The sequence below is a fragment of the Xiphophorus hellerii genome, chromosome 9, assembly GCF_003331165.1.
Source record: "Xiphophorus hellerii strain 12219 chromosome 9, Xiphophorus_hellerii-4.1, whole genome shotgun sequence".
Lineage (NCBI taxonomy): Eukaryota > Metazoa > Chordata > Actinopteri > Cyprinodontiformes > Poeciliidae > Xiphophorus > Xiphophorus hellerii.
The window spans coordinates 9,875,448-9,896,695 of NC_045680.1; the positions used below are offsets into that span (position 1 = coordinate 9,875,448).

The window sequence follows — 21,248 nt, forward strand, 5'->3', positions numbered from 1 at the left end:
CAACAGTTGTGATATTTTTCTTCGTTGTTGAAAGCGAGTTAATTTTTTTTTTTACATAGGTTTGACTGGTCTAGGGTTTTTATTTACCAGTTGCCAGACAGGAAAGTAGGTTGTGAGAGAGAGGAAAGACCTGCAGTGGGGGTCATCAGACCAGAACTCCAGTACTTGGGTTGCGCTTTTTCTCTTTGCATCCCACTGTTAGTTTTCTTATCACCAGTATTCAAAAATGATCTTCAAGTCTTACAGCGTCAGCTTATAAAAACCCTGTGGGATGAATAAAAGCCTATAGTTCAGTGATGTTGTTGTCTCAATGAAAAAATTTGGCCTGAAACACATTTACTTTACATTTTATTGATAACCGAAATAAAACAGGATAAGTCATATTTTCAGTCTTCATGTCCTAATTAATAAAAAATCTTTAATGGTAATACGGCAATCATTTATTTTACATACATACGTACAGTATGTGCACAGTCAAAATGCTGCTTCTAATTTTCTGCATTGATGACATGTTTAAAATATTTACTTTGACCTGGCATAGAAATGCAATCAGAAAAGAAAGCTAATTCTCTGCACATGTTTAATAAAGGCACGTTATGAAATGCATAAAACTAAATGTTGCATCTTTCTACATTGTTGAGTCCAGACACTGATTCCCATAGAAACCACTAACATCGCTGTGCTTTGATGAGCTGTGAAACGCTGTGCAATATTGCAACAAAAGGTAAATTCTTTATATTTCTATTAATTTTTTTCATCAATTTGACAGAATATTGATAAAATATTTCAGTGCATTGTTAAAGAACTAAAGCAGTTTTACAAGTGTGCTTGACGTGAACTTAGTTTTCTCTTTTTTTTTCATGTCCTCCACCCTTTCAATCACAATATAACAAGCAAACAGAAGAATGAATAGTACTTTTGAGGCTTTGGGATTACACTAAAACCAAATTACAACTGCACATACATTTTTGTTTCCTTCGATAATTTGAAAAATGTTTTAGATCCACCTTTAGCTACAGTTGACCTTTGACATCATACACACACAGACTTTAGAGTGTCCCACAGTGACAGAATCACACAGATGTACCACAGTAGCATTCCAATTCACACAGGTGGCTTTCAGTGCATGAAGTCCTCTAAACACCATCACTGCAGTACACACATAGAGGCTGATCTAAACAGAGTAAACTGTGCTCTTGTGAACATCTAATTTCTTGAAATCCTCAGGGCCCGGGAGCCCAGAGGACGACAGTTCGATCAGCAGATGAGGAGAGGAACGTCTGGTCATGTGGGTGCCACCTGCACTGGATCACCTTGTCCCCGTGCTCGCCGGCCAGCGTCTGAGGGAGCGACTTCGTCAAGTCACCTGGAGTCAGAAGATCAGGATTAGCTGCACATGCTGTTATGTCGTCGTTTTCTTTCTATGTTCAGAAACGACATGTGCACCTTGAAGGTCGCTGATGATGATTTTGTTGTCGTAGGAACCGGTGAGGAGATGATGGGCTCCCGGCGAGAAGCGCACAGAGCGAATGTCGCTGCCATGGGGGCGGAAGGTCTGAACTATGCGTCCCCCTCGGATGTCATACAACATGCAGGTGCTGTCCTCCTGACCGGTGGCCAGCAGGCGGCCGCTGGGGTCCACCGCCACTGAAGCAACGGCACTTCCTGAGCGACAAACAGGAAGCACCTCCTAGTACTGGCTCAGCCTGATTTAAAGCATATATTTTCAGGTGTGTATGTCTTTGGAACATTCAATCTATTTATTAGGAGCTTCCTGTTTCTATTATATACCTAATATATCCTGGCACAATTGTTTTGGATTAAAAAAAAGGAACTGAGACCGAGTAGAAATGTTTTATTTTTTTATCGCGATAAACTGGAGGTAGCTGGAGTTTTTCATTTTTTTATGTGCCAAGTTTAGCGAAAAATAAATTAATGATAAAAAATAAACTCCAAGTATGTGAATGACAAAATTTGAATTCTTATTTAATTATACAAGGACTTTTCAATATTATATAAAAAATTGTTTAAAACAGAGCAATAGTTATAAAGGGGGATGGGAGACTGTATCTTCCTGTACAATTTAACTTGACATGGTTGGCTTAAATGATATGATTGCTTGGGCAGTGTGGACTAGTGAACTGCAGCTGATCAAATGTTGAGTTGAAATCTGGATCATCTGTGTTTTGACTCACCTGATCCATGCAGAGACGTGCCAATCACCCGAACACAGCTGGGCACACGGAGGTCCCAGAACCGGACCGTTTTATCCTGGGAGCCGGAGGCGATCATCCAACCGCCCCATGTGTACACAGTCAGAATGTGACCTATTCAGGTATAATAGCATTAAACTGTTTTTTCATTGTGACTCTCCTGTGGTGCCGTACTTTAATTTTGAATTAGTTTGAAAAATATCAGAGTTGTAAAATAAAAAGTGGTGTTTTTACCACTGGGTTACCTGTGTGTCCACTCAGGGCATGAAGGCCTTGTCCTCTCTGACAGTCTGTTGTGTAAATGTTGCAGTCTCCAGCCCCGGCACTGATCAGAATGGATCCCCCGCTCTCAGGACCCTCCATAAACGCCAGGTCTCTTATGGTACCATCGTGCATGCTGAACTCCAGGTCTGGCCCTGAATCATGGAAACATTTACTTTTAAGCAGTGAGACGGTGTATGCAAGTGGAAATTTAATTTCCTGTCTTCACTGGCATTTTTACCTGTGCTCATATAGAAAGAGAAAAGAAAAGCAATACTAAACCTGTTAAACTGTACCTGTGGCATTGCAGCTGTCTGCATTGAAAGGCAAAACCTTAACATATTTGTCGTTGGAGCCGGTGGCTAGCAGCTGTCCACAGTGACTCCAAGCCACACAGTAGATTGAGCCTTTATGATGTTTGTTTCGTCTGAAACGCACCGACGGCTGTTTGGCTGCACCGGAACCGCTAAAGTGGCGAAACAGTAAAAGACACATTTGACCTTAGCCGGATTGTTGAATATTTAGGAGAAAAAGGGAAATTATATATTTTAAGCAAAGGCATAATAGTGAACTTTATGCAATATTTTTATCAAGTCACAAACAGCGTTTTCCAGTTGAAGATGCCATACTTTTGAAGATTCATTTCTTAGAGATATTTTAGAAGAAAATTGACATAGTTGGGTTTTAGTATCTAGTATCTATTAAAACTAAGTTTAATAAATAAAAAAAAACTATTTCAGAATTTCTGTTTTGTATAACTTTGTTGGGCCCTGTGAAATCAAACTGATCAAGTTCACCAACTGAGATCTGGTAGGTTAAAGAAAATGGTTGTAAATGAAATATAAATAATGTGAAAAGTACTTTATTGTTTAGAAATTCATATCTTTCTAAGATTCTATTTTCTTTTTATCCATTTTACCCAGGCCTGGAAAAGGACAAATGCAAATTCCTTACATTCCAGGCTTTTAGACCGTGAAGGTACTCAGTGTTATACTATAAATGCAAATAATTATCTACGTCCTCTTTCACTGTATCATGCTTTGGCAAAGAAAGCCCACCTGCTGGTCACTGTTTCTGGGTAGGCACAGACTCTCAGGGTTTTGGAGTTTGAGCCGACTGCATAGAGCGCTCCAGATGGATGAAAAGCTACGGCACGCAGAGCCTGGGTGTCCTCAAGCTGACTCACCCGTACAAACTGGGCTTTGGATTTCACATGCTGCAACAAGACCAGAAACATAACAAACTCTGATGAGTTCCAACAAGAATCTAAATGTCTTTTAGCATTTGAGCCTTGCTTGTGAGTGGAAGTTTTTCCATAGTTATTGGACATTTGGTTTACCTCATGTGTGTTTCTGATGGTGGAGCAGCCAGGATCATCTTGGACTGCAGCAGCAGAACCTCTGATTCTTTCCAAGCTGAAAATGACAATATAGCATTGCATTTTAAGCCTGCACATCTACTGTTGCACACACAAAAAAATCTGATTTAGGTACAAGTTTCTTGCACTTTCAACTGAAATGTTAAACAAATAGAACATTTTTGACAACTGGCAGAAACAGTGAGTTGTTTCTGCAAGAAACCGCCTGAAAAACTGAACGGAAAAAGAAAAGGAGAGACACCAAAAGGACAGAAGGGAAGATGGAAGAAAGTCTGGAAAATCTTTAAATTAAATTCCATACTTTTCCAGCCTCTTCCAGGCTGTAATAATATCCACTGTTTTATAGTGTATAAAAAGGCAAAATTAAACATGTAATTCCATATCTTGACCTTAAACATGAACATTTTTGTAAATGTAAAAAAATAATATTAAATGTTACACCAGACACTTGAAAGGTTTTTACCTGCGACTTTTAGTAACTGGGGACTCGCTGAGTGACGACTGGCTGTGGTTCCCAGAGTTTAATGAGGTGCTGCTCACCCCTCCTGACCTGCTCCTCACAGGGCCCCTCTCTGTGCTGTGAACGTCGGCCATCCTGGGGCTGGAGGTGCAGCTGTTTGTTGACAACCCATTCCACTGCTGGCCCAAGTGTGCCATCACTTCATCTCCTTTGGGATCGATGCCCACATTCATCTCCTCCAACCGCTGAATGGATCTAGGCAAAGCAACAGGTCCTGGTAGAACTAATATCACATTTTCTCCCATCGGTCAAACTGAATGTTTTAGTTCGACGCCCCCACCTGCTCAGAAACGTCTCGGTGAGGTTGTGTTGGGCTCCATCCTGCTGCTTCACACCTCCCTCCAGCAGCATCTGCTGATACAGCTGTCTTTGCTGCTGCTTCTGTTCCAGATGCTGCTGCACCCGAAGCCGCTGCCTGTAGTACTCCTGGATGTGCTCTGTGGAGTCACGGCGCTGTAAAAACACAACCACTGTGAGATAAATAGCAAATGCTGTGCTTAACCTAGTAGAACATTGACAAATCTTTTTTTTATTTAACCCTTTAACTTCCAAGGTCTTGCCCTCCATCACTTAATCCATAAATAGATGTTTAAGACCCTAATCCTATGACAACAATCTGCACACATATACATACATAAAAAAATCTAATTTCACTTTGCTCTTCACAAGGAACTGAGATGCATAAAGATGAGCAATGGGTCAATGTTTGTATGAGCACACATCAAATCCAATTATATGCTACAGGTGCTCATGACTTATACCTCTTAAAGAAGACATAGTGAAGAGGGAAGTATCTAATAAACAAGAGTAAAGAAGAATTTTGTGTAGATTTATGATGTAGAGAAGCTGAGAGCATTCACTGAGTAGGTGGATCTAATTATATATATCTTAAAGCTGCAACGATGCTTTCAGGCACACTGACGATCCTTCTTTGACTTTGTATTGATTGACCCAATGAAATTCACAAAACAAACTCAGATGAAGCAGCTAAGGTTGATCTACATCACCTTTACTCTTGTAAATTATAAGATTTTAAACTGTCATATGCACAACTAAGATGACAAAAATGGTCAAAATTAACCATATTTTCATTCACCTTTACGATTTTACTCAACATGCCATTGCTGGGTCCATATCGGATCCCAAATACACCATGCCTTGCAAAAGTATTCAAATTTCCTACTCTAGGTCACTTTGAATCAGGTTACAACCACAAATGTCAAGTTCATTGAGATTCATTGTGATAGATCAACACACATCAGTACATAATTGAGAAGTGGAGGTTTTTTTTCTCACCTAAAAATAATATTGTAATGATCACTCCAGTTTGATGAGGACAAAACTTTTAAAATTTTAGAGGACAGAAATATGTGGAAAATCAGCTGTGACTGAATGATCACAAATAAATAACTAAATAAATAAAGCCAGCTGGGGTCATAAGCACTGCACATGACCCTGAACACATCCTCCCCTTGGTGAAAGTTCAGGTTTCGAAAGAGATTTTTCACATTTATAAAACGCAGTGCTCCCTAAAGCAGAAAATACATGTGAAAAAAAATCAAACTAACAAAAATCTCCTTGTATTTGATCCGACACTGAGCACCTTTGGATTTCTTTCTCAGTAAAGAATTTCATGATGTCATACAGTATTGTTCATCAACACTTGAATCTTTCAAGCATAAAGACATCATGATATAAATATGATATTCAGCACGATTTAGGTAAACAGAGTGTAATTAATATTTGTAGGAGCAGATTATGCCTTTCTGTATTCTAAATGGTTTGGGTCACATGATCTGTCAGCTGTCTATTTAGGTAACATGCGGTGTTGATGAAGACAACACCGCATCGGGTGGAACACCCTTTCGGGTGTTCCACCCGAAAGGGGGAAACAATTTTTGACCGCAACACAACGCAACGCAATATTAACGTGACGCAATGCTATTGAATTAATGCTGTGTGGATCGCTGGAACTATGTTAGAGGTGTTATTGACAACATGTTAGAGGAATGACTTGTTGAACAAAGGAAATAAGATGATGATTGCCGAGTCATGGAAATAAATGGATTAACTGGACTAACATCAAGGACGGCTCTCATTTCAATCAGCGGATAAGTGATCGGCGTGTCAACTTTACCCCGGTGTACCACCTCAGGGGCTTAAAGCTTTGGCTTAGCCTCTACATATTAGCAGATTGTAACAAAATTTTACCATAAAAATATAAAATTTACTTAATGTATAAACTGCACCGGCTATGACCACACACACAGCTTGTATTACCTCCAGTATGTCTGCACTGCATGGCGGTCCGCCATCTTTTCCTGGAGTCAGAGGAGTGCGTGTGGTCTGGGGCCCATCCAACCCCTGTGAGTGCTTCCTTAACACAGAAAAAGAAATTTTAAAAAGTTGATTTTAACATATCTGAGCTAAAAACAACTGTATTTCAAGCTAAAAGCAAAAACAAACAACAGACAAATAGCTTATTGAAATGACAAAGGCAGAGCAGGATGAAAATGAATGACAGACACAAAAAGAAAGTTTGCTTTGAATTTAATCAGGTTTTTATCAGAAGTCACATTCTGAGATTTATTTTTTGTACCAAATGTGCACAATATCTGCAATCACAAGTAGCACAGGAGAACCTGAGCTCTTGCTTACAACTTTATAAAATTGTAATATGGGTGTCACCAATTTTGTTAAGAATTACTAGAGAGCTGGCAGGTCGCACCTGAAAGAAAACTTGAAATGCGTATTAGTCAGAAAACGTTTGTGAGCTGCATATCTACTTAATTCCAAAGGGTTTATAAGCTTTAAAACACTGTGGATCTTTTCTTAGGTTTAAAGCTTGCTTGTGAATGTAGAACCAAACTGGTAGATGTAGCTCCGGATAAAACATTCTAAACAAAGATGTACAGTTACATAATTAAATTTGAACCTAATTATGTATATATTAATTTGATCGTATTTGGAGTTTTTAATCCCTTAAACCCAGCACAGCAAACCGGTTTTAATCCTTTTTTGGCTTTTACCTCTCAGGTGAGTCATCCTGCTGATGCACGTTATTCTCCACTAGACTCCTACTGAGCGCAGATTTCACGTTGGTTTCCATGCCTCTCTTGTCCTGTGCTGCCAGTCCGTAGGACAAGCCGTCCAGAGCTGGGTTGAGGGATCTGGACATGTAAGTGTCGGCTGAATGAGGTCTCTGGCGAAAGGGCGAAGTCGGGCAGGGAGAGAGACGGTTGATTAGGGGAGTTAGGAGGTCGGCGTGTCCAGCCTTGCTGGGTTTCACCAGGCGGTCCACGTGAATGTTCAGGGTCTTCTGTTCGAAGGCGCAGGTGAAAGCACCAGAGGAGAGGTTCTGCAGCCAGGAGAGCAGTGACAAATCCAGCTCATCGCATCCGTTCCCGCAGAGCAAATCCACACCGAGCAACACCTCGCCTTCTCTGATCTCCTCACCTGTCGCTTTACTCTAGACAACACAGAAATATCAACAAAAATGTGCAAAGTTTAATAACCTCAGCTTTGCACGAGAAGAAAACAAATGGTTTCCTTATAGGCCTGACAATGCATTTTTAATTATGTACTTTCTCATACAGTGAAATATAATTGCAGTCCATTTTATCTTTAGCACATCACGATACCTGGCAGAACTCTACACAGCACTCGTAAAGGATTCCTTTGATGAGCAGCTGGAAGAGTCGGTTCCCGCTCGCCCTGAAGCCTGCCTCACTCAGCTTCCTGTCCGCAGGGATGAACTCGGTCACCATGGCGCAGGCTTCCTCGAAACAATGGACGCGGGCCGAGCTGGGGTTCCAGTCTTTGAACTCGGCGTGGTGGGTGAGGCGAGGCAGGGTGAGGAGAAGGCACAGCTTGCTGTAGTCTTCTTTAGTTGGGCAGAACTCCTCCAGACAGTGGAGGCACTTCACAGCCTCCTGCATTGTGAGCTCCAGCTGTGGAGGGGAAGGCAATGAAGAAAAACAATAAGACTGTAGATGTAATTAATATTTGTATGGCTCAATAAGGATGGATACATTTTACAAATTGGATGGTCCTTAGGAACCATTCTTTAATGTACAGTACAGACCAAAAGTTTGGACACACCTTCTCATTGAATTCAATGAGAAGGTGTGGTCTGAACTGAGTACAGACCAAAAGTTTGGACACACAGTTGTGTCCAAACTTTTGGTCTGTACTGTACATAACAGTTATTATTCAGACTTTTAGAATGTTAACCTGAAAATGGTTGAGAAAGTTTTACAAAGACATCTTTAGAATTACTACTAAACAGTAAATTAATTCAACTTATACATACGTTATGTGGATCCTCAGTAGCTGATATGGCATTATTGACACACAGAGCTTCCAAGAACCTCTGCTTTAGGATGATGTATCGAAACCTAGAAATATCAAAGTATTAGAAAAAGGACTGATGACAGCATCGACTGCTAGTTTAAAGCATAAAATGTTCTTCTAATGCACAGAGTTGAGAGATATGGAACAAAAGGACAAAAGATGCAAAATATGTAGCTAAATAATCTGACAGATATTTTATTTTACCGTTTCTTATCAAACTTTTCCATTCCTTCTAAAGGTTGAATGAACTGCATCACCTCCTCCCACTGGCCATCCAGAATGAGTTGCCTGGTTAAAGTAATAAAAACAAACAGACAGCTGGATTTACTATTCAGAAAACTTCTGAAGGCAATTGGTTCTATTTCATTTAGTATAGAGGGGAGATTCAAATTTTTATTTGCATTTTTTTCCCTTCCTCTTCCCAAATATGCACTACTTTCTGTTTGTCTTACATAAAACTACCATTGACTATCTGCTTAAGTACAACCCTTTCCAGTTTTCACATGTATTGTAGGATGAGTGTAGTTATACCGGAGGAAGAGCATATCATCAGAGTAGAGTCCATTAATGACACCGCTCTCCTTTTCCAAAGCCAGCATGCTGATGTGCAGCTTCCTGGAGTTCAGGAAGTCCAGGATCAGCTTGATCACCTCGGCCTCCTTGATGTTGATGACCTCCTCTGCTGTCATGGTTGTAGATGAGTTGTAGATGATAGCAGTTAGCTGGGGAAAAAGAAAGACTTTAACAAACGTTGGAGTATATTTAATGCTTTGAAGTGATACTGAAGTGATCACTTAGCTGCTGGTTTTACATTCCTTTTAAGATTTTGTCTGCTTAGCCTTAAAGGTATCAAGAAGAAGTCTCAAATTGTTATTTACTTGGATGGTGTTTGCTGCCTGGCGAAATGTTCTGTTGCTCCAAAACCAGTCACATGATCTGCAGGAAATAACAAAATTACCAAAGAATGCTGCTTATGTATAATTTCTTTACACCTTTTCTTTTTTTAATTTCACACATAAATAATGTGAAACATTTCAATGACCTTTTCAAACGAAAGATTTATGGTACTAGGCTGTAACAAAAAATATGCTAATTTTCCCTTCCAGTCTGTAGACAGGCTGATAGTTATCAGGAATAATTTAACATAGAATGTGAATTAATGACAAACCAGCATGAAAGCTAATTACATGTCTTCACATTCTATACATATCCTATACATTTTGATTTACATCTCACTAAAAGAAATCAAACTGTTCAAAATACAATCCCACACACACCTATATTTTTTTGTCAATTGTGCAAATATTTTGAAACTAGCACATGTTATAATTTAATTATAACATATATAATTGGCAAACTATTGCAATGACTCATGGCAACAAAAGAGAAGGCAGTTTTATTAAAATAAGTTCTATATTTTGGGACTCACCTCTGGAGATCGCCCTTGTGACTCTGGCTATTTTATCTGAGCTCAGAGTGACAAACCTTCTTAGGGATGGAGCAGCAACATCATGAAGAATTTTGTAAACTAAACAAATGTTTGCATGAAGTATTTTTGTTGCATTTTTAAGAACAATTTTCTCTGTAAAATATACTATCTCCTACTCAATATAAGCAAGCCGTACTTTAATTAGTACTCTGATGAATCGAGTAAGACTCCATACAAGACTGTATTTACTAGTTGACACTTTATTATTATACAGTTAAAATAATCATTGTTCTATTTGGAAGATTACTTCAATGAGGTTTATTGTGCTTTCTTTAACGCAGAGATTTGAATTAAGGTTGCATTCATGCACCTGTCCAATACGAGTAAAGGAAACAGGGATGTAATTCTATGCAATCGGTCAGTGACTGGTTAAATACTGCAACACCGGACGCGAACATGAAACAGCATATGGCTGTACGGTGTAGTAGGAAGAAGAGAGGGCGGTGATGACTCCGGGTGGCAGAGTACAGTCAGACGCTGACACCGCCCCGACCCTCCCCTGCACAAAAACACAGCATCCCGCTCCCGGTTCTGGAACAGGGTCTGCGGCCCAAATCTGACACCTTTCACAGCACCTTACCCGTTGCTAGACACGCCTTGTTTACTAGAGTCTGACAGCATTTGGCGACTGCCTTTACACGCAAAGCCACTCCACAGGACACGCATGCGGGAACACAGAATACAAGCACTGCCATTCATTTTCGACACCGCGCCAAATCAAAGCGCAGCCGTGCCAGCTCCTCACCTGTCAGGCAGCCACGCCGACACACGTCGCAGTCAGTACCCCTTTTCGTTTTTTGTGCAGATTGTGCAGCACACCAGAGAGGGTCTTGGGTGTTAACCGAAAGCTTTATTGTCATAGGGCTCCCCTCTTCTTCGCTTCTTGTACACAGGTTACGGTTGCCATGCGGACGCAGACGTAAGCCACCAATCAGCTGAAGCGATGACGCCCAGCGGTCAGTACAGCGCCACAACGCGACAACTTTTATAGCCATTACTATTCTTAATATTATTCTTGAAGCAGTCAGCCGTAGACTGTTTCTGTTTTACAGTCCTTCCTTTGTGATTCCAGTTTATTATGTTTATTCTTTGTTACTCTAGTTTAATATTCTTTCTTAGGTATTAGCTGAAAGTTTGTTGTAATGAGTTTTATTATTATGGTTGCATATTTTCATTCTTAAAATCTGACCATTTGCATAATTTGTATTAAAGTATGTTTCGTACACACGTTGAACATAGACATCACATACAAACTGAGGCCATGCTGAAGTTTATTCATTTCAAAAACAAAAATAAGAACAATCTAAAAATGGAACTACTGTGCAATGTTAAATGACAGCACAAACAAAGGCATCATAGCAAACAGAAAGCTCACATGATCACGCTGTACAGTATCATTACACTTCAAACAATTTTTTCCCCCTTGGCCTTAAACAGCCAAAAGCCAATGGACAGTGCTTCCTGTGGATAGATCTTTTTCTCCGTCATGTTCAATGACATTTTTTCAGAAGCATGTACATGCTTTCTTTTGGTAATAAATACTCCCCTTCCCCACAAAACACTCTTATGAAAATAATAGCACCATGTTTAAGGATTTATTTAGTAAAAAAGAAAAAAAAAAAAGAAATCACACATGGTGTTAATCTGACATTCGGAGGTAAAAATAACACGATATTGATACCAATGAAACTTGATGGTGAGTCTCTACCCGTATTCAGCAGCTTGGATCCACCTGCACTTCTCTTCCTTGCATCATTTTGCTTCCAATTTTTTAAAAATAGCAAGGAATATAAATTTATTTACCACATTACAGAGCTTTAATAATACATGTTGTGTTTGAGGACAACATACAAATAGGCTGCTGTTACACACACTATCTGATAGCTTACTTAAGTTAAAACCTATTTATGTTCAAAAGGTCAACACATATAAGACATATGGCAACTTATTTTTTATTGGATATTTTCTATAGAATTTCCTACTACTTGGATGTATGGTTGACTTACTTCACAACAGGAGAAATTATCTGAGTGAAAATAAATTGCTCTATTAACTGACTGTAATTTGCTTAGTGGAATTGCCTCGCAGTTTTTATAAGTGTAGATATTATTAGTATTATTATTTGAAGAGTTTAAATCTTGAGCTTAGTAATACAGTTAAAACACTAGAAGAATTTAGTTAAATTAGAATAAAAGGAGCAATATGTATTCCTTGAGTTTCAGTCATATTTCTCTAACCAGCAGGTGGAAATGTTTTACAAATTATTGTTATTGATTGTAAGGTTCCTACATGGTGCTGTTTGCAGGATTAAATAAATAAAATAATACTGAGGTGTTTTGTTTTGTTCACAAACCAGCTATAAAACTTCTCCAGAGTTAAAACAACCACCGTGACAGAATCATTCATCCTTAATGTAATTTTTGCATCTGTATCACTACAAATGCAAATCTCACCCAATACCTGGATATTATGCATCCATTATACATTATACCATGAATTGTCAGTAGGTGTCGTATCCCACAGGTGAAAAACCAGTGGCTTACAGCGACATTCTTCTACTCCCAAAATTGTTCTGTAAAAGCTGAAACCGCTTGGCTTTGTTGAGCTGAGCACACGTGAATTGTGTGGCTAACACTAGCTGTATGAAATTAGTTTTTGGCCCTTTGACAGTCACACAAACCTTTTCATACAAACTGTAAAATCCATAGACATTAAAGAAAAGAGGTGCCCTTCAAAACACCTAAAAGGTTTCAACCTAATAATTCCTTCACTGCATTCACACAAAGAAAAAATGTGCATAAGGCCCGGCATCAACAAAATCATACAAACAGAAATCCATCTGTACATGAAAACATTCAGTGCTTCAGGTTACCACGTAAAATGTCCTTGCATTCATACTGTCTCTTTTTCCACTTTTAGCACGTAATAAAACAGAACAATACTCATACGTACTTATAAAGACTGACTCAAATGTTGTCAATAACTTGGTCAACGGTAACATTCCAGTTTTTCATAATCTGATGCATCCTGTCAGATTGAGTCAATAATATGCAAGATAGAGAGCGACAGGAATGCAGTGAGCGGATAAATTAACATAAAAAAGATAAATAAGCATTCATCAAACTGGCATTGCAGGTGTTGGAATCCTTATGGATATGTACAGTGAAGTGCAAACTGAGATGGGTACTGATTGGGGGTACAGAGTTCTATTAGGACTGTGCAGGCACTACTTTTTTAGGGGTGGCTGGCTTCTTGGTTTGCCAGAGGTGGTTGTGGATGGTCACGGCATCCACACTGGCTGACATGGTCTTTGCCGGTATCTGACTAAACTGCTTCTTGTCCGAGTTGTACTTGTAGAGTCCGTCGATCATCTTGCGAGTGATGCTCTTTGGACCGATCCCTGTGAGTTTGATGATCTCCTGTGTTTCGGGGCAGTAGGTGTACAGGGATCGGAACTGGCAGCCAGAATCCCGGAACAAAACCAGGAAGTTATTGGCCTCTGATTTTTCCATTTCCTGTAGAAGTAACAAATAAGAAGCCTAATGTCAAAGTAACAAATGCTTAAAAGATCTTGACTGGCCTCACCTTTATTTCAGTGAATTCTACAGGGAAAACACACAGAGACTGATGTTTACATTTAGCAAGGCAAACCATGCTAATTGTGTTCAACACCAATGTTGAGCACAATATTGTCAAGAGCAATATTGAAAAATTTGGTAACACTTTATTTCACGGGTTGTGAATAAGACTGTCATGACACCATCATAAACATGACATAACACCTGTAAGTCTTCATTAATATTTATGACTGGTGTTATGTCATGTTTATGACGGTGTCATGACAGTCTTATTCACAACCCGTCAAATAAAGTGTTACCACATATTTTATATATTTCAGTTATTCAGCTCAGTACATAAAGTACACAGATTATTTACACACGTTTGGTTTACATGTTGACACCAACATGATGTTTGCTGTAAAAAATCCAGAATCCAGAAATGCAGGCTTAATGAAAAGGATGTTTAATACCTGATGAACAAGCATCACCTGAACATATATTCTAATTGAGTTAATATGACAGTATATACATTAGCAAAATCTTGTTTGACTCAACTACAGAGTTGTGTAGCAATGACCACATTCTCTCTCACCAAAAGATGATGCTTCATGTGGTGCTAATATGAAAGTTTAATAACCATTCACAACAGATAGACTGCCTAAAGTTTCTTCAAAATCACAATAGTTTAATAAATTATTTTTGATCTAACTCATTATATTATTAAGTTGGATTTTTTTAAAAACCCCAAAGAGAATATTGTTTTGCACTTGTAAATTTTAAGACACACACAAAAATAAATTAAGGAAAAAAAAGCTGCAATTCCGTTTAGTTTTTCAGATTTTTAGTATGGAAAAGAAAGAAAGTTCTGTTGTTTATTAATTCTTTAAAAAATTTATTGTTACATTTTCAGGTCATGCAAATGTATATATAAAAATAACACAACTTTTATTTATAGATCTGAAAAATAAATCAGAAATGGCTAAATGGCTGAAAACAGCTATGCATAATCAGCCATTGAAAATCAGTCAAGTAATTTCAAATCAGTGAATCTCCAAATAAAACAAATTAAAACACTTGGAAACTGGACATTAAAGTGACATGCATCATCCCTGCTGTCAACACGGCATCTGTGTTTAGAGCAGTAATAGTCCAAGCTGTTACCTCCAGGATCTTGTTCTTTTGCCCCTCGTTGACCTTGCCTGCGAGGCAGCAGTGGGCCAGAGCATTTTGGATAATGTGCTTATTAGATTTGGCACTGGGCTCTTTGTACAGCCTTGGTCCTGAGAGGAAACAAAAAAGAAAATCAGGATGACACTATTTCAGTTACAACCAACCCGGTCGCTATTTTAACACTTTCATAAATCATGTATGAAGATTTCAGTGTCATGTTGTGCTTTGAGAAGGAAATACATATTGATCATAAAAGCCAGAGTTTTCAGTATCAGTCTGTGTATTTAGAACTATGATATTTTAAGAGATGTTAACATCTCTGAATGATGAAAAGGCCAGATTTGCATAAGCATCATGCTATGTATACCCACCAGTATAGTCTGTGTTGGATGTAACAGAAGAGGTGGTTGAGGTATTTTCCCAGTCTTTTTCTCCGTTTCTGCTGCTGGAGCGGCTTGGTGAAAGAAAGCCATCGGCAGAGTCCGGCCTAAAACACACACTGACTTTTAGCTCACCTGTCCTGCATGTGAGCTAAACCTCAATGATCAGCAGAGTACAGTGTAAGCAAGGCAGGGTGATTTTCAGTTTGGTCATCAAAAGCAAGGGCTTGGTTTGATGTTGCAGAGGGCAGGAAAACAACAGAGTTTGCAAACGCAGGCTGGGGGAGGAGCATAATGTAGACCAGGTCCATCAGATACAGTGCAGCTTTTACTTGCTCCTATTTTGCAATAAGAGCAATTAAAGCCAAACTTGCATTAAATTTTTAGTAGAGTGTTTTGTGAATGCACATTAACAAGTCATTTAAGCCTTTCTTTTTTACTTTACATGTGTTCATTATATGACAAAGCAATGACTTGATAATGTTATTTTATGCAGAGTGGGCCCTGTGACACTGTGCTTTTAAACAAAAAGGTTACCCTTCATGTTTAGTCCGCTGTGAATCTAACAGGAGTGTGCATTAGAACTGTAGATGGGTGAGTGAGAAGCATAGTGGGTGTTCTTTTCCAAAGCTTATTCTGTATCTCACTATTAAGCACTTTACAGCCCACGTGCATATCGCATGTCCTCACAAACATCCGGATGCGTGGAACATTTATTTGTAAACCATGTCTTTATGTGTCGAGGCTGCTTGTAACCTGTTGTGTATAGCATAAAGGCTGTGAAATGCTTTATAATGAGATACATCATGTGGAGTAAGAACTGTGAAAATTCTGGTTATCAAACTTACAAGCACAGGAAGTCTAGAATCAGACCAGTGCTTTGTAATCAGTAATGAGCATCTTCGCACATGGCTGAAAGGTTTAGTGGCCTTAGCTTCAAGTCCCAAGAAGAAACTAACCTTCTCCTTCTCTGTTTGGGAGAGTTCAGAAAGTAGAAGAGACTGCTAGAAGCTAAACTAGAACTTCTGATGTGTGAAACGGCCAGAAAAAAGTAGCAAAGAGGAAAAATTTAAAGAGAGCATGTTAGAGTAGAAAAATACATTTAATCAAGATTTCCAACCAAAGTCACAGATTTTGTTGATTTTTATCATAAAATTTTCATCAGTAGCCCGTACTGTATATGTGATTATAATCTACATATTCATATATATACTTCAATTGCATACTTTCTGCTTGCAATAATACACTTGTAAGCAGATCTTACCGTGGCGCTCTTTTGTCTGAGTGAACACTGTCACTGTCGCCCAAGGTCAGCGAAGCCAGAGACAAGCTGGAGACTGAAAAGAAACGTTGGCGTGAACCTGAATGTGAGACAGCAAAGTGTGGCACAGCGTGACACGATTACACAGACACCACAAATGAAAACAAAACCACTCGCTGTGGCAGCCATGTCACACAGCAATGTGGAGGTCAGTGAAATGACAACAGTCAATCATAACAGCCATAAAACGCATGAAGACAACATATTATAAGCCAAATAATTAGGACAACATGATTTAAATTCAATACACTGTTCTTTAAGTATGTTAGAGTGCAATGGTTTTGTATATTTTTGTTAATGACCCAAAATGGCTTCTCTATATTTGACAATAAATAAATAGTAAAACACAGTTTCTCAGGTACGGGACAATGAGTTGAAAGACAGGACAGCTGTTTCTGAACCAAGTCCTTCTGGATACCTGTGGGAGCTCTCACAGGAGTCTTTGGGGAGTCCATGCTGTCCCGGTGGATGGACTTTGGTCGACCCCGCTTCTGCTTGGCAGGTCGGGGCTTGATGATGGTGTCCATGTCCTCCATCAGCTTCAACTGCTTCCTCCTCAGGTACTCCTGCTTGATGAACTCCTTCCTGGCCTTTTCCTCCTCCTTCCTGATACGCTCCTCCTCTGCTTTCAGTCTGAACATGTTGAGGAACAGAAGAAGTGTGGAGATTGAGGTTTAAAAATGCTGTCAAAAATAGGTTTTCCAGTTGAAATACCGGGAGCCTTCATGTATAATTTTGAAATCTATACAGATATATAGATCGTAAAAAGTTAAGCTGAGTCAGTGTATTTAGGTTGACTCCGAAGATCTAATTGGTATATTCTGGGAACTGCTTAGTCTTGTAATTTTTTAAAAAACATTTAACAACAAAGAAAATCAACATTAAACAAAACAAAATTATAAACTTAAAAAATTAAAACCGAAGGAGAGAAACTCAATGCAACATATAGTCGCAAACTAACAAAAATCTGACAAATTCAGATAACGGCAAAGACTAAGCTGACTTTTTATATTAACAAAGGAAAGATGTAAATTTGCATACCGAGCTCCCTCTTTCTTCTGCTCCAACTCGGCCTCCAGCTGCATCTTCCTCGTCTGGCTCTCTTTTTCTCTCCTCATCCTTTTTTCCAGCAGTGCAGCTCTCCTCTGTGCCATGTTCTCCTCTGCCTTGCCATCCTCCTGATGAAAACCAAAGACAGCAAGGAGGAGGAAGTCATTAAGTAAGTTTGTAGTACATTATTATTCTGATGGTTAACAAAAGTGACTTTTTATGTTTGCCAAAAAAGGCTAAGAGCTCCTGTGGCAATTTTAGTACTATGCATATACTAACTATCATGATACATAAAATGCAACATACCTAGTTTATGGGTAAACAGAGTGATGCAAAAGTATTCTTTTAACTTGGAGGTTTGTATGAGTTAATAGAGGGATAAATGGAGCTAAGTACAGGGAGAAACTAGAGGAACACCTGCTTAGAGGCCACAAAATGCTGGTGAGTGTGGCAGAGCAACCCCTTTTAGCAGCACAACAACCTTCAATCATAAACATACAGGTAGAGATGGTGGAGGGATTTACATCACAGACAAGTTCAGTTGGACTGTTTGAGTTTTTGTGCTAGAAGAATGGAAAATATGTCAGTTTTTTACACGTATGAAGATTGTAGAGAACAACCCTACAAGGCTGAACACTGTAACTCACTGACTCGGTTGGACTAAACATAAACATTAATGTGCACCTCTATTTTAGTTAGATGTATAGAATAAATGTATGTTATATATTTATTATATATTTAACATAAAATATGATAAATTTGTAGGTCTTATGTGACAAAATGTCTAGAAGTTCAAGAAATATGGATATTTTCAAGACATTGTATATCTCAAATTATCTTTTATAAAAGCACTGCAAATAACTCAAGAAAAAGAAAAAAAACATCTTTAGCTAGGACTTAGTAAATAACTAGAAGGTATATCTAAAGTATAAATGCATGAGTTAAATAAAAATTCACTTTTCAGTTTAAAGACTTTTAAGAGACCAAACATCCCCTATGCTTTACATTCAAGTCAACCTGTATTCCACCCCACATTTTCACAGCTGTCCCTGAATTATTCACAGCAGCCCCACTTTTCTGACCTACATCGGAGCCCAGACAGCAGCTAAAAGCAATCTAAGACGCTGTGCAAGACGATGCTGTCCTTAGCCGACATGTTTCCTCAACTATTAATCTCATCATGTTTGGGACGAGAAGCTTTCCCCAACAAAACAAACAGGGCTATGCTGTTATGAATATATAATTGCTAATTTCACCTTTAACACATAGCAGTGTTAAAGGTGCACATTAAAGTTCCATTATCAAAAGTTGTGTCTTGATACTCCTGTGTATTTCTTGACAAAATTGATAGAACTGAAATTACCTTAAAGAAGAATCCACGGCATAACCTTTGCTCATCATTTGAACTCTCAGTACTGCCTTGTTCCATCTCCAAACCGTCATCAATTGTCAGATCCTCCGTAGACTTCATGACCGACAAAGGAACCTCAATCAGACTACTTTTGGCCTGACTGGAGGGTTCTGGCTTTGGAGGTAACTCTGATGGCGTCACTGTGAAGGTTTCTACTATAGGGTGGGCAAGAACCTCAGGGAAAGAAGACTCAATGGTGGGTTTAAGTTCAATAAATGATTTCTGAACTGTGCTGCTCTGATCATCTTTTACAGTGTCTGAAATCTCATCATGGGTGTGAGATTCTGTTTCCTGGTTGGAGAAATTTGCACCTACTTCACTTTGTTCTGTTTTGGTCTGCAGCCTGGGAGAGCTGTGAGGGGAGCAGACAGCACACATCCTAGCCAGCTCCCTCTCAGGGGACAGGATGGAATCTGTCTCTTTAGTATTATCCCCATCTTGGTCGATTGTTTCTGGACTGGCAGCTGCTGGTTTCTCCCCCATATAAATAAAGGAGCTCTGCATAGGCTGGCAAGGAGAAAACCTGCGCAACCTCGGGATGCTATCGACTGACTGTGGTGCAGTTAGGACACGACTGTACGGTGCCAGCTTAAGCTCACTGGGTCGAGCTGTGCGAGGATTGCGTGAGTGGAAGGAGGCCGATTTGCGTTTGATGCTGGTTGGAGAGCGATGGGTTGAACGAGGTGAGTCGGCAGGGGAAGAAGGCCCAGAAGAGCGGGTAACAGCTCCAGGTCGAGGATGTTTCTGTGGTGAGGGGTTTGTATGAGGAGGGGGAATGACCCAGGCTTGCTGATGCTGTTGTTCCCTCATGGCCATGATAACTTCCTGCTGCTGAGCTAAACGTTGCATCTCAGCCTGGAGAAATGCCAAAGAGTGGTTGAGCTTTTCGATTGAACGTGTATACTCTGAGAGATCTGCTTCAGTGATCTGAGCATGGCTTTGTCCACCCTCATCTCCTGAACCTGGTGTCTTCTGCCAACAAGAGGATGTGGTGCTTTGTTCTGCTCCGTCAGGTGTGTCAGCCTTGCTCCGACCAAATTTAAATGTGGGACTTGTGCTCGCCAACTTTCCTTCTCCATCAGTTTGACCCCCTTCCTCTCCACTTACAGCCCCATCAGCTTTCCTCTTTACCACATTGAGAAATGCTGAGTGGCCCATCTTCTGCCGATGCCTCGTAAAAGCAGCTTCCACTTTCTTCTTTTGAGCTTCAATAGCTTTTCGTTTCTCTTCAAGCCTTATCCTCAGCTGCACCATCTCTGTAGCCATGACCTGTGCAGGGTCATTGGGTGGAAGCTGGACAGATGTGGGTGTTGCCTGAGCAGTAATGGCTGGTGTGTTTTGTTGACGGATGGGGCTGTGCTCAGGTGTTGGTGCCCAGGAGACTGACAGTGGGAGAGCAAACTCTGAGCCCTCTGGAGTGGTCTTCATGGAGCTGCTGCTTCCTCTGCCAGAATCTGGTGCTGATGGACTAAGCTTCCTCATCTTCTGCTCGGCAAAGCTGGTCAACTTCACTCCCGAGGGAGATTTGCTCTGATTGCTTGGACAGGGACTTGGTGTGTCCACATCCAGGTCCATGTTTACGGAGAGGTCTTTCAAAGAGGAATCTTCATCCAGCATGTCCTCTGTGCGGATGTGAATGCCGGTGTCCACCTCGGTGGTGTCTGCAGTGCTCAAAAGTTCTTTGGAATCAGACTCTGACAGAGGGTCCAAGCCACCAGCACCATCCCCAGGGTTTTGGCTGTGCAGAAAGAAACCATTGTTGATGCCCTCTGCAGGTGGTCTAGTTGGGCTGTGGATGATTGGGAGGGCTTCTTCCATAGAGGGAGCTAATGTCAGGACATTTCCATGTCCGTTGGGGAATGCTTGCCTGCAGGACTCCACTCCTGCAAGGCGTTCTGGACAGCCTTCCTCCTGGATACCAATGCTCTGACCATTCACTGGCTGGAACGACAGGTTCCTCTTCATTCCACGAGGTATGTGCTGGACCTTGAAACCAGAACCATCATCAGTGCTGATAGATCTAACCATTCCATGTGTAGAGGAAGGTACAGCAGGAGCAGAATCCCCTTTGTCAAAGGGGATGTCAAATGACACCCCGTAAGGCCCAGACCTATAACGAAAGAACAAAACTATAAATAAATC

General features: G+C 40.0%; 2 protein-coding genes across 6 annotated transcripts in view; both read right to left on the bottom strand.

Annotated features, from left to right (window-relative positions):
* Positions 1-331: 331 nt before the first annotated feature.
* LOC116726471 (WD repeat-containing protein 47-like) lies at positions 332-11,157 on the bottom strand. Its single transcript, XM_032573217.1, has 17 exons — positions 10,960-11,157; positions 9,604-9,661; positions 9,257-9,447; positions 8,930-9,013; positions 8,685-8,769; positions 8,014-8,322; positions 7,402-7,841; positions 6,653-6,749; positions 4,653-4,825; positions 4,316-4,567; positions 3,814-3,889; positions 3,533-3,690; positions 2,771-2,940; positions 2,459-2,629; positions 2,196-2,327; positions 1,447-1,665; positions 332-1,366 (listed from the first exon to the last, which is right to left on the bottom strand). The coding sequence occupies exons 3-17, from the start codon at positions 9,412-9,414 to the stop codon at positions 1,224-1,226; spliced, it is 2,667 nt and encodes an 888-aa protein (XP_032429108.1). The 5' UTR covers positions 9,415-9,447; positions 9,604-9,661; positions 10,960-11,157; the 3' UTR covers positions 332-1,223.
* A 311-nt stretch (positions 11,158-11,468) lies between these two features.
* camsap2a (calmodulin regulated spectrin-associated protein family, member 2a) overlaps positions 11,469-21,248 on the bottom strand; it is a 42,920-nt gene continuing 33,140 nt past the window's right edge. For 3 of the 5 annotated variants that reach the window (XM_032571390.1, XM_032571392.1, XM_032571389.1), the window contains 7 exons: positions 19,059-21,216; positions 17,687-17,823; positions 17,064-17,278; positions 16,589-16,685; positions 15,316-15,431; positions 14,936-15,054; positions 11,469-13,729 (listed from right to left, as the gene is read on the bottom strand). In XM_032571390.1, the coding sequence (XP_032427281.1) occupies positions 13,424-13,729; positions 14,936-15,054; positions 15,316-15,431; positions 16,589-16,685; positions 17,064-17,278; positions 17,687-17,823; positions 19,059-21,216 (3,148 nt within the window). In that variant the 3' untranslated portion in view covers positions 11,469-13,423. The remainder of the gene's footprint in view (positions 13,730-14,935; positions 15,055-15,315; positions 15,432-16,588; positions 16,686-17,063; positions 17,279-17,686; positions 17,824-19,058; positions 21,217-21,248) is intronic. The other 2 variants (XM_032571393.1, XM_032571391.1) reach the window with 1 other exon arrangement.

Coding starts and splice junctions, on each gene's coding strand:
- LOC116726471 (XM_032573217.1), bottom strand. CDS start 9,414: ATGACAGCAGAGGAGGTCATCAACATCAAGGAGGCCGAGGTGATCAAG. Junction 8,770..8,929: donor GAAAAGTTTGATAAGAAACG/GTAAAATAAAAT, acceptor TGATATTTCTAG/GTTTCGATACATCATCCTAA. Junction 4,568..4,652: donor ACCGAGACGTTTCTGAGCAG/GTGGGGGCGTCG, acceptor TGCTTTGCCTAG/ATCCATTCAGCGGTTGGAGG.